This window comes from Vipera berus (assembly GCF_964194415.1).
Source record: "Vipera berus genome assembly, chromosome: 1".
In the NCBI taxonomy this organism is placed as follows: domain Eukaryota; kingdom Metazoa; phylum Chordata; class Lepidosauria; order Squamata; family Viperidae; genus Vipera; species Vipera berus.
Window position 1 is genome coordinate 112,770,826 of NC_138202.1, and position 17,231 is coordinate 112,788,056.

The window sequence follows — 17,231 nt, forward strand, 5'->3', positions numbered from 1 at the left end:
CAAAACTTGTAAAAACACTCTGAATTTTAACATAAGAATTGTAAACAATCATAATAAATTATTACCAGCACATTGAAGGAAAGAGGCAAATCCTCTCTATTTCTCTCGTTTATTATTTTTTGACTTTATACTGGAACAGGCAAAGTTTGGGAAAGATTCTAGAAAAATTGAGATATCAATTTATCAATTTATCAACCTATCTATATAGGCATCAGGGCATGGGCAATACCCGCTTCTTCCAATGGAATTAGCCCGCCTATTAGATCTTCCAGGCAGAAACTACTTGTTGTCCTTTTTGAGAGGCAGGTGGAGGATTAAGTAGAAATACTTCCTCACCACCTTCCTTCAGCAAGAAGTATCTACTAGATCCTACTTAAATGGAAGGAATCTTTCATTCATGAAATAGTACTGTAAGTTCAAGAATTTCAGATTGACAGATCAACTATGAAAAAATTAGCATCATTGTGAAGGTGACAAAAGACTGTGCCTTTTCTGACAGGGATGTCATGACCCAGAAAATTTCCTTGGCCTGGAGGAGGGGTTATAGTTTCAAATGAACAAGATATGAGAAGATAGGAATAGAAAGTCTGTGCAGCTAGAGTATTTACAAATTTGGAAAGGAACAAGGAACAATTCCTGACAAGGACTGGGGTGACATGAAAGCAGTGTTCCAATATCTCAGGGGCTGCCACAAAGATGAGGGAGTCAACCTATTCTCCAAAGCACCTGATGGCAGGACAGGAAGCTATGGATGGAAACTAATCAAGGAGAGAAGCAACCTAGAACTAAAGAGAAATTTCCTGACAGAACAATTAATCAGTAGAAAGACTTGTCTCCAGAAGTTGTGGGTGCTCCAACACTTGAGATTTTTAAGAAGAGATTGAACAACCATTTGTCTGAAATAGTATAGGATTTGCTACTTGAGCAGAGGTTGGACTAGAAGACCTCCAAGGTCCCTTCCATCTCTGTTATTTTCTTCAGAATCAGACAAAGTTTGGAGATGAAGGGGAGGAAACATAGATACTTGTCCAGAGCAGTCAGAAAGATTACCTTCCAAAAGGACAGAGGTAAAAGGTGGGGCATTCTATCACACATTCCTACCAAGCTTTTACTGGAAGATGAATCAACTCCTGTGATGTGATTTCAGCAGAAGTTTAAAAACCTCCTCAAGTTATTTTTCATGCTGAGGAATAGTAAGAAGTAAATGTATTAGAGAGTCAACCCACAATATTAAACTGCTATTTGATTTGGACAATGGACTCATTTGAATGCTAACATAAAAGTGCAGCCATGATACTCACTGTGAATTATCCTGCCTGCACAACTAGACATGTCAGCACTGAAAAATAAAAAAGGACTAATAATATTCTTGACAAGCAGACTTGAAAGAACACTATGCATCTAAGTAGAGAAGAAAATAATTTAACTCTGTCCTAACAATCTAGTTGAGATAAAACGAGAAAAGAGGAGAGTCAAAAAAATTAAGTAGAAAACTGCTGGGCTGAATCTTTAATAATACAAAAGGTTTCACTGTCTACTTACCTGATAAATACCAGTTATTTTACTAAAGATTTGAGAAAGAAATGCATAAATCACCTAAGTTCAAACCATTGGTTTAAAAGCACTGTACCACTCTGCAGTCAGAATAAAGAAAATTACTCCAATGAGTAATGATAACAATTATTAAGATACTTTATTTGTAATGTTCTTGGTCTTTCAATGATCCTGTCCTTTCCCACTTAACAAAATAGGTTTCAATAAGTAACAATTACCTTAAAAATTAATGTTTAAGTTTGCAAAAATAATATATATGTACATTTAGTTTCCTAACCAGGTCCATGGACTTCTTATTTCTAAATAATTGTGCCCATTGCATTTATTACTAACAGTCTTTTTGTTATGTGCTGATATAAAATTCTTCGATTACATATAGGTACTAACATTTATGTGTGTGTGTGTGTGTGTGTGTGTGTGTGTGTGTGTGTGTGTGTCAAAATCAATGAAAGATGCTCATAGCCTTAAAAAAGCCACTAAAAACATAGACGCAAATTCTTGACCAATCTTGGACACTCTACTGTAGCCTCAGCTTTTGTACTCCCTCTGTTTATATACAGCTCCAAATATACACAACTACAAAGACCCAGGCATCCGAAAGCTTTCTTTCTTGTCTGATGTTATGCTCTTACCTCTGCAGTATTGAATGGCAAATACAAAAAAGTACTATTCCATTGACTGAAAGGCTCTGCCCCAGTGATTTCTGAGTGGGAGAAATTACCAAATATGTTCTTCTTCATTGCTTCTTTTACAGAGACACATGAACCCGAACTATCCTTCCTCCATTTAGCAAGTACCTTGGTTGCTCAGACTTGGCCTATGCCCCAATCCTGTTCATAGATGAACTGCCTTTCATTGCAATCCATTTGGCTATGTTTTCCATAGCAGCATGAAAACTGGAATTAAGGAGAAAGTTCCTCATGGTGAGGACAATTAACCAGTGGAACAGCTTGCCTTCAGAAATTGTGGGCGCTCCATCACTGGAGGTTTTTAAGAAGAGACTGGACAATCACTTGTCTGAGATGGTATAGGTTCTTCTGCTTGAGCAGGGGGCTGGACTAGAAGACCTCCAAGGTCCCATCCAGCTCTGTTCTATTCTATTCTAGATGCACTGCATCCTGACATACCCATTTCTTGCCAGATAAATGTATTCAGGGTAAACTTAGATATTTTTCCCTGTAACTTTACAAATAATCACATTTTACTTAAATTATAATCACATTTTGGTAATTTTACCTGCTATAACATTTTATATAATATTAGAGTCTACTTTATAGTCTAGACATATATTGCTCTTTTTCAGCCTCACTCACAGATTCAACTTAGGTAGTTTTATAAATGTATTTTAACTTTGTCTTAAATTTTATTTATTTTATGTTAACATAGATTTATAAATACTCATAGAGCACTTATGGATACATTGCTTAAACTGGTCTAAACTAAGCACAGTTCTAAATATGGCATAGGTTTATTTTCAGATAAGACACATCAGTACAGTGCAGTAGAGGCTTCCCTTTGTATGAATTTATATTTATCAATTTATTTAATAATTCAAACTGAATAATTTACTGGGTAAACCACTGTGAAAATGTTGCTATGTACACTATTGTGGAAGTGCAATTATGTGTTGATGTGGCTGTGCGTGTAGTGTCAATACGATAGAGTTTTACAACTTTGTCTACAAGAAAACATAAAACTAGCATCCATCTGCCAGGGTAGAAGTTACATATGTTGTTTGCCTTCTATAGAACAATGCCCAATAATACAATGTAAATGATGTTATCTCAGAAGAAAGTCACTCCAAGTTCACTTACATTTTCAGTGCAATCTCAGCCAGGAGGGAATTCATTCCAGTGTGTTAAATGTTGTGTATAGGTAGTCCTTGACTTATGACCACAATTGAGCCCCAAATTTCTGTTGCTAAGTGAGACAGTTAAGTAAATTTTATCCCATTTTATGCTATTTCTTGCTACAATTAAGTGAGTCATTGCAGTTGTTAAGTTAGTAACACAGTTATTAAGTGAATCTGCCTTCTCTATTGACTTTGCTTGTCAGAAACTTGGAAAAGATAATCACATGACTCAGGGACACTGAGTATGAACTAAATATGAGTCAGTTGCCAAGTGTTTGAATTTTGATCAGGTGACCAAGGGGAAGCTGCAATAATTGTGAGAAAAACGGTCATAAGTCATTTTTTTCAGTGCCATTGTAACTTCATACAGTCACTAAGTGAACTGTTGTAAGTTGAGGACTACCTGTATTTAAAATCCCATCAACTAAATCAGGGGTGTCAAATTGCCGGCCCGCAGGAAGGGTGCATCATAGCGAAACTACGCCCACCCCATTGCCAGCAATGGCAAAAATGTCACGATACGTGACATTGCGAGTTTGACACCCCTGTATTAGGTAATATATTCATTCTATCTTCATTCTGAGGCTCTTTAAAATGCAGATCTCACAGCGCAAGCACTTAACTGAGCTTTTCAGTTTAAACATTTCTTGGCTTTCATGCTTGCCTGATTAAAAGTTGTGGTAAACTAGTATACCCTTGAGCCATTTGGTCCTGTAGACTTTGGATTTACAAAGAAACACATGAAAAAAAGCCCTGCATTTCTCTACTGTTGCTCCAGAAAAAAAAACGATTCCAGAAGAAGGGCCTGCCCTACCATTAGGCAGACATACAATAAGCGGAACTGTTGTAAAAGGGCAAGGAATCCTTCACAATTGAACGTATCTTTGTATTTTTACTGCTCTGGATAGAATGGGAAGGCTTGAGGATTTTCTGCCTCAGAGGTCAAAACAACTTGGCTAGTTGTAGGAGCTTTGCCCTTTAACCTGAACAGATGGGCTCTTATTTGTTGTATTAGCTTTGCCTCCACAACAGCCTCTCCTGGGTGAGCTTATGGGGACAAAACAAGCTTTATCTAAAGAACAGAAAACCGGTAGGCACCAGAAAGCCAAGAGAGGAAACTGCTTATCAGAACAAGGAATTCCACGGGTAAAACTCGTTTTCTCCCTAGGACGGCGAGAGATGAGAAAAAAGCAACGCTCTAATTGGAAGGCCTGTGAATCTGATGGCGTATAAGAGCCTTGGTGGAGCAGTGGGCTAATGCCTCCTTAAGTAACACCAGCTGCCTGCAATTAGTGCAGGTTCGAGTCCCACCAGGCTCAAGGTTGACTCAGCCTTCCATCCTTCTGAGGTAGGTAAAACGAGGACCCAGATTGTTGGGGGCAATTAAGCTGACTTTGTAATAATGCCACTTGGGAGGGGTGTGTGTGAAAGCCCTAATAAGCAGGCATATACATAGAACAGAGGTCAGCAACTTGAAACAGTGAAAGAGCCACTCGGAATCGGTTCCCTCACAAAAGGAAAAACTGGGAGCCGCAAAAAATGTGTGCGCATGCGCATACATGCACACATGCGCAGAACAAGGTTTGACTGAAGAGTGGAGCCAAGGCGAGATATGCACCTACCCTGCATATTTGAATTGATTGGTTAAACTTTTTTAGTCCCACTTCTTTTTTTTTTGGACTACACACAGCAGAAGACTGGGAGCCGCAGGAGACGGCTGAAAGAGCTACATGTGGCTTCGGAGCCACAGGTTGCAGACCTGTGGCATAGAATGAAGGCTACTGCTAAGTTTGTAAAGCCGCCCTGAGTCTTCGGAGAAGGGCGGGATATAAATGGAATTAAAATAAAATAAAATAAAAATAATGGAAATACAAAGCCCTTCTTCCCCCGTCCAGTTTCGCTGCCGGCTCCCCGACAAGGCAGGCAGAGCTTCTTCGCGCCACGCCGCCTCCTTGGCGAAGGGCAAGAAAGAACTTTTGAAGTTGAAGAGGAAGCAACGGGGCTCGGTCGCAGCCGCGGCCTTCTCAAGGCTCCGTCGCGGGGACCAGCCCGGCGGGAGTAACGAAAGGTAATTGGCCGGGCTGCGCGCCGTCTGCAGGCTCCAAATGCCTCTAATTAAGTTGCCGTCTTTTTTTCCTTCTTTTTTCGCCCTTCCTAATGCGCTGCCTTGCCGCGGGGAAACGGCCACGGAGCGTGGGCGGCTCCTGATTTCCCCCCCCCCCGCCCCGAGGGGAGTGACGAGGCGCGCCAGTAACGATGTTGAACCGCAGCTCATAAATAGCCGAGGAGAAGCAGCCTTGGGAGCGCTCCGATCTCCCTGCCTGCCTGCCTGCCTGCCTGCCGCTCGCTCCCCGTGGAGTTCATCTCTGGGCTGGCAACCCGAGCCATGCAGTGACTGGGGAGATCCGGTAGAGAGATCGGCCCGAGGACCTCTCCCCCTTTGGCTTCGCTTCTCCCAGCTGCGACCCAGCAGGCAAAAGGGCACCGTTAGCTCTGGGACAAGGTACTTTCCTTCAAGACCGCCCCCCCCACACACACACACGCATCCTGACCACTCTTCCCATTTCTTTTCCCCGTCGTCTGCGCCAACTTTACGCTAAGAAACACGTGCTAATTTCTAAGATCGGGGGGGGGGGGGCTTCCTTTAAAACGCCCCTCAAACTTGAGACTCCTGGTCGCTGGGTCATTTCCACGAAGGGTCTTGTTCTGTCTCTGGAAAGGCAGACCCTCTTGGGTTGGGTTGACGGGGGGGGGGAGAGAGCGGGAATCGGGGGGGGGGGAAAGGAAATGATTTCGGTCTCCTTTTAGATGCAGCGGCATCCCGGTCTCCTGTTCGCCGGCTTGATCTTTTGTGCTGCTCTCTCGGAGACGTTCGGGCTGGTTTTATCCGTAAGTAACGTAAGTAAAGGGACGCGGTGGCTCAGTGGGTTAGGACTCTGAGCTTGTCGATCAGAAGGTCGCCAGTTTGGCGGGTCGAATCCCGAGTGTCGCGTAACGGAGTGAGCACCTGTTACTCGTCCCAGCTTCTGCCAACCTAGCAGTTCGAAAGCATGTAAAAATGCAAGTAGAGAAACAGGGACCACTCCGGTGGGAAGGTAACAGCGTTCCGTGCGCCTTTGGCGTCTAGTCATGCCGGCCACCTGACCACGGAGACGTCCTCGGGACAAGCGCTGGCTCTTCGGCTTTGAAACGGAGATGAGCACCGGCCCCTAGAGTCGGAAACGACTAGCACGCATGTGTGGGGGAACCTTTACCTTTACCTTTTAATGTAAGTAAAGAAATGCCCTCGGCAGCTGCTCGCGCGTCTTTCAGCAGACTACTAGAGACCCGTAACAGGCGCTCCAACTCTACCTCTTGGTCCCTTGTCAATCCCGGGATGTCATTGCCAAGCACAAGTCATGGCTGTCTCTTAAATTACAAACTCGGGGATGTCTGTCTCTTAAATGCATGTGTAAGGAAAAAAATCACTGGCAAAGATTTGATAGGTCCAACTGCACAGGAGGAAGCAATTTGTTAAAGAGCAGAGGGACTGAAATGAAAACCACGTAAATCTTTTGACAAATTCAGGAGCAGATCTAAGATTAAATCCTTGCCACTGAGATGTGTATGTAATATTTATAACTCCTAAGCACTTTTATCCAAGGAAAGTCATTAATTCCTTATAAAGTTTGTGGAACTTCTGGGCTTTCTGAAATCCTAAATAACTTTGAAACTAATTCTTATACACAGTTGGTTTATTTCTTAAAATGTACAGCTTGTTTTTAAAAGTATCCTGTGTAAATTCTGGTATAAGTACTATAGCCTATGATTAATTGTGATTAATTTATTTTTTCCAAATATATAATGTTATTTGAATGAAAATTATGTCCATTTAAGTTGATAATTTTATTTTCCCAAGATGGTGTTTCTGTTTTAAAAGAAATATTGGGTAATACTGGTATGTACAAAATTAATCATGCATTTTCCTTCTGTAAGGCTAAAGAGAAAAGGGGATGGACTATGAATAGTGCTGGCTATCTGCTTGGCCCACGTGAGTTAAACATTTAATATACATTTAAAACAATCTGGAAGAATGTTAATTTCTATAGCTCTTTGCATATATGTTGATATGCTAGAGAAATGAGAAATATATACAGTATTTTATATTAGTTCTCACCCCCTGCTTAATGGGAGAGGGTATGAAATTTCTCAGTTACAGCTTTCCCTACTTGGTTTAACCTATTTCCAACTAAGTACTTTGAAGGAACCTCAATTACCTCACTTGAACTCTTAAGAGCAAACTAATTTGCTCTTAAGAGCAAACCATTTTCACTACCAGACCATGTCAATGCATTAATCTGATGTACTAGTGTTCCCTGGATATACTGATCAACTGTCCAGATCCATTCTATCTCATAAATAGAAAGAATATAGTTCTTGAAAATGGTTTTTTTTTTGTTTTCAAGCTCATTCTTTCTGTTTGCCTTTTTTTTCTGCAACTGTCTAGTAAGAGTCATATATTTTAGACTGCCTGCAAATATTTGGGACATTGGTGGTGCCGTTATATCCCAAGTAGCAGAATAAGCAGTCAGGTAATACACAGGGCTACATTACACTTTTGAAGTGAAGCAATGCATAATATTTAGTAGGACTGAGGAAGGAGGTTTGGTCAAATTGTAAAATTATTTAAGTGACTATTATAGGCTGGTAGAAGATACTTATGTGAGTTCGCACTTGATTATTGCTGTGTACATGACAAATAATTTTGTCAGCCATGACTGGGCCAATTAACATTTTGGTAGGACAGGAGGCAAAAATTATACACTTACACTTACAAAGCATTTGTAAACATAATTTGCTTATCCATTCTTAAAAATCCAAATGATGTTCTATTATAGAAGTAAACAACTATGCATAGATGAACGTTTATACATCTGTTCCCATAAGCTCTGGCCATCAAAGTTAGTGGTAACTATTCAAAACTTTTGGAGGGCACCACTTTGGGACAGAGTTGAAATATCTATCGTGGTTTTTGCAAGTTTCTTTCAACACAATTGGGTTTGCATGATTTTAAGAAAAGCACAATAAAAATTAGCAAACCCCCTTCCTCCAGTTCAAACCACTTGATTGAAACTGAGAACATCTTTTCAACTTATCAGCTCTGTAAAAACATAGCAGACATAACAATGTAGAAAATGCTATGTTGCCTCATAAAAGATGATGTGGAAATTCTCTCAAAGAGTTTACAGCACTGTTGAAGAAAAGTGATTTTTCCATTCAGTAGATTAGCTGAGAGGATGGCAGCTGCTGTTTGCTAGAAAAGCTGTGAAGTTCCGCATTAACAGGAACTTGGGTAAGGTTTCTCTAGTCCCCCCCCCAAAACCCCCCCCCAAAAAACAAATGTTCCGACAAAAATGGTACAATACATAGAAGCTACTTATCATCAATTCATATGAAATCAGGCTATATAATGTCAGCCTGTCCACTTTCCAGTTTCGGGTGATCAAGTGGAAGGACTTACTTGTTTTCCCAATAAATTTCTCTAACTTCCCAATAATCAAAGTGATATTTGCTTTAGAAAATTAATCTGATATGGATTGAAAAATAAAGGCAAGGGGGAATATTACCTAGTTTTTAGCCCAAGAACCTGCCGTTTAAATAGGTGCAAAACCAAAAAGAACCCTTGTTCTTGAAAGGCAATTCTGAGTGGGGGACAGAATAATTGAACAGGACATCTCAGCAATTTTGTTTTTATTTTTTAAAACAACTGTTGTTCATGGTACAAATAAGTAAACAATACTTTTTTTTAAAGTATTTACACGTTAGAGACGTGGGCTGCACATTACAGTTTGAAATTGAATGGAGACAAATGTCAGGTTCTTCACGTAAGAAAAAATAGCAAGGCAAAGACTGACCAACAAACAGTGTCAATCTACTTTGGTAAACAACATGCATAAAAAAATCTTGTCATGTAATTTTTTATTTTTATTTTTATTTATTTTAATTCCATTTATATCCCGCTCTTCTCCGAAGACTCAGGGCGGCTTACAAGCTTAGCAGTAGCCTTCATTCTATGTATATGCCTGCTTATTAGGGCTTTCACACACACCCCAAGCGGCATTATTACAAAGTCAGCTTAATTGCCCCCAACAAGGGTTTCCTAGCAAAATGGCAGGCAGTTGCAGTGACACTTGTAATGGGAAGGTTAGGAGGATGACTGAGGTGATTGCCCCCATGTTTGCCAGTTCCAGGATGTTGCTTGGTTTTCTGAAGCCAACGCCTGCTTGTTTTCAAAGACAGCAATTATGCTGAAGTAGTCTATGGGTTTATAAAAATCAGGATGATAATAATAGCCATCACAGGCTGTTTTTTTCATTGAAAGTAAAGGCTGCCAAGACTGCAACTCACTACTTAGTATTTTCTTTAATGATCACAGGTTGAATATGTTACCTCCTGAGGCCTTGTCAGTTTTCAGCTGAGTTAGCAGATTTTTGTCCTCTGATGCTGCAGTTGAAGTAGCTATTTCAGTAGAGGGCAAACATGAAAATAAGTAAAAATCAAGAGACTGTCCGATATGTTATAAAGCATGCATAGAGATAACCTATTACAATACACCCCAAAAGTGTCCAGTCCTTTGATATAACTGATAGTATTCATTGTTGCTATGGCTTTTAGAAGAAAGGGGAAGACAAAGGGATGATTAAAAAAAATACAGAACAGGCCCGGAAAGAGCTACAAAATGTTATTGGAGAGATGTCACAAAGTACTTGAGGTTACCTAGAGTTGACTCTGACTTGATGGCACCTGAATATGAGTCAGCACTGTTCACTGTGGCTAAAAAGGCAAATGTGATTTTAGGTGACATTAACAAAAATATAGTCTCCAAATCACAGGAACTAATGGTCCTGCATTAGTTATCTTCCCAGTACAACTAATGTGTCCTGAGAAGTGCAGGAAACAAAGGAGGAGGATTGGAGACTGGAAACAAAGTTGTATGAGAAGACACTGAGAAAATTGGGTGTAATTATCTTTGACAAAGAATCAGGAGTAATGGATACGTGATAACATAGCATTTTTAAGGTATCTGGCAGGACTTCACCTAACAAAGTTATTTTTTACCATTATCATTTAGAGGGCAGGACGCATAGTAATGGTGAAAGGTTTCAGGAAAGCAGTTCTGGTTGAATTCTAGGAAAGACAGTTTCACCATAGAATCACTTCTTAGGGAAAATTGTGAATGTCTGACATTGAGTGTGTTCAAAAAGAACCTGCATGGCCTTCTGTTGGAGGTCCTTTTACACAGACATGACAGCCCAATTAGCCCTTTTGAATTCTATGATTCTGTCCCATTATGTATCCCTTGCTAATCAGCAGCTGGATCAATTGAAGCTAATTTTGGGAGTGGTATATTAATAGATGTAATACATTAATTAAAAATATTGCAGGAGAGCAAACACGCTACAGGTATCCTTTGCTATCTGGTGTGTACATTGGACACACTCAGCTTATTCAATATTTTGAGTACATTATTATATCTGGACACTACTTTAAAACCATATAATGGTATTTGAGTGCCAATTACTTACAAAAAGAAAGGCAGGATTAATATATTGTCTAAGTCGAGAACAGAACTCAAATATTTTTTTTCTTGGAACATTGTATTCTGTTTATGTTGGGTTCAAATGAATCGTGGAAAAATGGATGAAAGATGGCCAAAGATGGCCATGTCTTACAAAGGAAATCTACTTTTCAAGTTCAATTTTCACTAAGGATAGGTAATAGCCATCATCTGTTTCAGGTCGTATTGAACAACTCCTCAAGGAAATGCCCAGTGCAAGGGGGAGAGAAGAGCCACCTGGGGAATGTAAGATGGCTTTTGGAGGCTATTTGTGTAAACTAACTGCAGTTTACTGCCAAAATAAATCTAATATGTTTCTTAAAACCAAAGGAAGCAATCACTGTGCTACCTGTTCTCAAGTAAATAGACTGAACCCAAGGCAGCACACTATGTGCACCCAAATATGTCCACCTTTTTCAACCAGAGCAAACAAATGGCTATAAAGTGGCTATTGTACCAGAAATGCTTTTCTTTAATTTAGTGGCAATGGCTTAATCCCATATTTGGCTGAAGACATTCACATTATAACAGAGATGAGCAAGCTGTGACCTTCCAGGTACCATTGAACTTCCATTCCTAGCTGCTCAAGCCAAAATGGTGAAGAATGAGAAATGTTAGGAGTGCAGGCCAACAGCACCTGGAAGGCAACTCCTTGCTTGTCTTTTCATTATACCAACAGCTGCATGATTACACCTAAAATGTGACATTGTGCTGAATTTGCTGGTGTTGTATGCCAGTGTTGCAATAGGTTAGACACCTTGCTTTACAATTAATGAAGGTTTCCCCCCCCCCACTCATTCAATGTGCATCATTCCATCAAAAAATATCTGTTACGTTTTTTGTTCAGAACCTTTTTACCTAGCGGGGAGATATCTCACAATACGCTGTTGAATGTTTGAGTAATAAAACCTTATCTCATCTCTTGTTTTATTTACAGATGCAATAGACAGAATTTTTAGCATCAAGCATGGTTTAGCTGGTAAACGTGACACAAACCTCGAAGAAAATGTAAAAGCAGGTAACTTTTCGTCTTCTAATACCTTTCTGCTATGTACTTCCAAGCATATCTTAAAAGCTGCTCCTGATTTCTCCTTTCCTAAATCATGATGCACAACCTTTCTGCTTGACAAGCTGCCCTTTTACGTGGGTGTTATTTTAATGAAACATGATGAAGTCTATTAAAGTGGGTAATTTTATTTTCCTAAGATTTTTTTAAAATTTTAATTCCATTTATATCCCGCCCTTCTCCGAAGACTCAGGGCGGCTTACAAGCTTAGCAGTAGCCTTCATTCTATGTATATGCCTGCTTATTAGGGCTTTCATACACCCCCCAAGCGGCATTATTACAAAGTCAGCTTAATTGCCCCCAACAATCTGGGTCCTCATTTTACCTACCTCGGAAGGATGGAAGGCTGAGACAACCTTGAGCCTGGTGGGATGCGAACCTGCAATAATTGCAGGCAGCTGGTGTTACTTAAGGAGGCATTAGCCCACTTCTTGTTTTAAAAGAAAATATTGGGCAATATGTACAAAATTAATCATGCATTTTTCTTAAGTTTAAGCTGGGCAGCTATATCGCCGATAGTAGAAGTTAGGAGTAGGATGAAATACAAATTAGATTTCATTGTATTTAAGTAAAATTAAATAGTTAATGTGATCATTGTCATTGTGAGAACTGACTCACTTGCCCAGTGAGTCTCTCATGGTTCCTTCCTTTCTCCCTCCTCCAATCACCTTGAATGCCCTCCAAATATTCATGGAAAAAGTCCCTGGAGTGTAGATAGGGAATCTACTATTATTGTCTATGCCAGTGTTTCTCAACCTTGGCAACCTTAAAATGTGTGAACTTCAACTCCCACAACTTAAAAGTGGCCAAGGTTGAGAAATCCTAGTCTATGCAATGCATTTTTCATGCAGAAAAAATCTGTATATATAATCAATAAAGTGTAGAAACATAAAATAAAAATAATTCCATCCACAGAAGAACAGTTTACATTTTAAAATAATATGTAGATAAAAAAAGTTAAAGCTAATCAAAACCTCCCATTAAAGATTATAAATTCCAGAGGATACCCCCCAGTTTTGTATAGTTCATCCACTTTCATTTCCAAGGAGTGACCCCTACATTTGCTTCAAGTAATTAAAACATTGTTCATAGAAACTATCCTACGTTAACCCTTAACTCCCACTTTTATCTAGCCTTCTCACCTTCATTCTCTCATGTAATCAGTAATACTTGATTTTTTTCCCCCAGATACTTCCACGAGACTGCTGACATATAACAATATTATGCGTACAATAATTGAATTCTTGGCCTATCTACATCTTAAAGGTTAGTAGTTTCTCCCATATAAAGTGGCTACTTATGCTACTACTTTAATAAAGGGAAATACAAAATTGCGTGTACAAATTGCTGATGCTCAGAGCTCAGGTTATCCAGTCATGAAGGTCCCTAGGAAGAAAATAACAATTTAGTGTCCATATAATAACATGTACTAGCTTCCCATTCCGGCTAATAGTCAGTACACTATTGTTTGAGAAGCCATTGTAATGCTTCATTAGTCAATAGGGAAAGCCAGTCCAGGATTATATAAGACCTACAAATGAAAATGAATGAAATTATTAGCTCTTAGCTTATGTTGTGTAAGGGTCACATTCATTCTACAGAATGGATTTTCCAATTTAGAAAATCTAATCTGGTGGCCCCTGGGATTTGGAATGTCTTTGCTCAGTTTAGGTTAGTGCCCCAATCCAAATGCTATGACACATGCCAAATGTTGGTCTTCTTTAGACGGACAAAACCTGATCTTGATTAGCTGTTGTCTACAAAGCTCTCAATTGTTCAGAATTAGGCATGGGTAAGATTGACTGGGATAAAAGTGTTTGAATATGAGTCTCTGGCCTTCGAATCTGATGCTCCCAAGAATGATGAGGTCGGCTTCCTTGCTATTTCATTTTAGCATCTAATTGATTATTTTTCTGAAAGAATTATCTCCCTCTTTAAATTTTGGTGTGCTGTTTTTCCTTTGCCTTTATTCTCCATGTTTTGTTCTACTAGTTCAGGGCTTTTCAACCTTTTCACCCATTGTACCACTTTTAGGATATGGCAACATCCGACTACCACCAGTCGCCTAGCAAGGTGTCAAAAACTTGATGACACCCCTCCCCAAAAAAGGGAAAAAAGTGATGAAGTACAGGTAGTCCTCAATTTACAACAGTTCGCTTAGTGACTGTTTGAAGTTACAGTGGCACTGAAAAAAGTGCCTCCCAAGCCACAGCCGAGCAAGACACCTGCCTGCCTGCCCAGCGGTGCTCTTCCTCCTGTCCGAGGTTTTCATTGTTGTGAGCATTTCTGTTGAGGATTGGCAGTGGGGGTGGGGCGGGGGGGGGTGTTTGGTTTTTATTCCCCCCGTCTGCTGGGTGGTTGCAGCAGGTTTTGGTCACTTCACATGACCCTGGGACACTCTGACCGTCATAAATATGAATCAGTTGCCAAGCATCTGAATGGAAATCATAAGACCCTGGAAATGCTGCAACATTCCAGCTGATCGGCGCTTCTTCTGGGCTCAGCACAAGCACCAGGATCAGCGCTGACTCCAGCTGGAATTGGCCTAATCCCTGTCCAATTTTCACTTGCCCTACTATTCTAGGAGGTTTTCAATCTCTTTAAAAGGTTTGGGGTTCAAACTGTTTAGAAGATGAAGGATGAATTGAAAAGAAAAACCTCATTCTCTGTTCTGTAAATGAAAACATTCTGTCTCCAGAGGTGCAATCATAGACATTTAAGGATCTAAAACTATACATTTATTTTAAATCTTTATTTACAGCTTTTCCAGATCTATGAAGCCATACATACCAAACAACACCATTCACATCTACAAGATAGGTATAGACAAGATTAGGTAAATTTGACTCCTGGTAATTTCATAGATTTCATATTAGGGCTATATAGTGTTTTGGATTTTATCTCTAAAAGTGGTTCAAAGTTTGAAAAACATAAAGCAGTTCAAGCAACTTAAAGTGCAGCCACATTAGGATGTTTTATATCAGGGCTTTTCAACCTTTTCACCCATTGTACCACTTTTAGGATATGGCAACATCCGAGTACCACCAGTTGCCTAGCAAGATGACAAGTGAGGGTGGGGTAGGGAGTGTTTGGTTTTTATTCCCCCTGTCTGCTGGGTGATTGCAGCAGGTTTTGGTCACTTCACATGACCCTAGGACACTCTGACCGTCATAAATATGAATCAGTTGCCAAGCATCTGAATGTAAAAGATCCTGGAAGATGCTGCAACATTTCAGCTTATTGGCGCTTCTTCTGGGGTCAGGAGAAGCACCGGGATCAGCGCCGAGCTCCAGCTGGAGCCTGGCGCTGATCCTGGCACTTCCACTGAGCCCTGACAGCCCTGCACCTTCAGCCATCTCTCGCTCAAGCTTGTCCAGTGCTGCCACCAGTTCAGCTCATTCCCCTCCCTCACTACCACTTTTCTAGGATGGTCACATACCACCTGCCAGGTGCCAATGTACCACAGGTGGTACCCGTACCACTGGTTGAAAAGCCCTGTACTAGATTTCAGATATGGCAAGTAAGGTTTCTTTTGAGGGTCCAAATAGAATCAATCATCAAATATCAGTTGATAATTAAAATTGTCAGTATTAAAATTGTTAATTCATTAATATCAATAAAGGTGGATTATAAAATGCTGTGTGACATTTCAGCTCTGACATTAGTAAGCATCTCTTCTGTTTTAATGTGTTTTTGCGATATTGGTATAAAAATGAAGAGAGACATGCAATATCAAATAGAGAGAAAAGCATATTGAATTATAGTTTTTCAAAGATAAATGATTCAGTGATAAATAACTTTTCAGGGGCATTATGTGGAAATATTTGGGGGTATGTATTTATCCCAAAATTACTTTCATTTCTTTAGGCCGTGTAATCTTTTTCACTACCTTTTTTCTAAGGTAGAAAATTATTTGTAAGAAGAAAAAAATAATAACAGGAAGATGAAAGGCTAAGGCTCTAATGGCAAGTGTGATAAAAGCACTGTTATCAATGAAGCAATGATCTCTGAGTCAAAGCCAGCCAATTTTGCACAATGTATTTTCCAGTAGGGCCCTAAGGTTACTTTCAATGCATCAAAGCTCTTCACTGGCTTCAGGTGAATACTGGTAGAAATTACAACTGAAGAAATAAAGAGGCAACATGTGCTTCCCTACTGCAACAATCTATTTCTCAAGATTAAATTCATAGCGTGGGGATGTCTTGATTTTTCTGAGAACTAAACTGTGCAAAAGTCTTCCCAACATTATTTTGTAAAAGAACAGTCAATGTCATTGGGTGCTTTCCCCCTGTCTAGTAACGCAAACATGCTTTTACTTTTTCTTTCTTGATGCAGAAGCTGGGGCTCTTGACAACATAGCTACAACAGTTTCTTCAGAAGAAAGAGATCAGTCCTGAGAGAAGTTGCATTTATACTCTGGATTGATCTCATCTGAACCCCGAACAAAATAAGACGTTATTTATTGTTTACAATGACCTTACACTTCGGCTGATTGTCAAGTTCTTTTCTCTCCAGTGATGTTATAAGATTTACCCTTAATAAAAACAATTGCTTTGGATAAATGACAATAAAAAAATAGCAGCTACTTCTTGTGCTACCTTTCCTAGAATTGGGGCTTCTGTTCTTCTTTTAAATCTCTTTCATTTCAGAGGAAGCGAAGGTGATAGGAGAAATCTCATTTCGCTTTAAAGCAAAAAGACAGACAATAAACAATTTAATTTGATCTTTGACTGTAAATTCATTTAAAAATGAACAGATACTTATTTCAAATAATAGAAATCCTCTCTGGGTCTCTTTCCAAGAATTTACGGCAACTCAACTGAAACAATATCAAATTATAAAGTCATCCTTCGTAGCACAGAACGTTTCTTATGTGTACAAGCTCTGTTAAATCTCTTCATATACAATTTATTTCAAGTAAGATGCTGTGCTGAATCCATCCATTAGCAAAGTGCATCCATTCTTTAAAAAACCATAAACAATATAGCACTGCAGTGGGAGAGATTGCTTGTTCTGTTACAGAGACTACACAAAACAGCCTGTCAGAACGTTAAAAATATATTGCATTATCTTCCATTGTATTCAGACTTGAATGATGAACTGGAGAGAAAACTGTAAATTTGCAGAGCAAACAACAGTGATCCAGTTGATACACCATTTTC

General features: G+C 39.6%; 1 protein-coding gene across 1 annotated transcript; it reads left to right on the forward strand.

The window, feature by feature from the left end:
• Nucleotides 1–5,563: 5,563 nt before the first annotated feature.
• GAL (galanin and GMAP prepropeptide) lies at nucleotides 5,564–16,466 on the forward strand (the record flags this gene model as incomplete). Its single annotated transcript, XM_081315433.1, has 7 exons — nucleotides 5,564–5,909; nucleotides 6,215–6,295; nucleotides 7,382–7,436; nucleotides 11,184–11,249; nucleotides 11,941–12,021; nucleotides 13,258–13,335; nucleotides 16,405–16,466. The coding sequence occupies exons 2-7, from the start codon at nucleotides 6,215–6,217 to the stop codon at nucleotides 16,464–16,466; spliced, it is 423 nt and encodes a 140-aa protein (XP_081171559.1). The 5' UTR covers nucleotides 5,564–5,909.
• Between the last annotated feature and the right edge of the window lie 765 nt (nucleotides 16,467–17,231).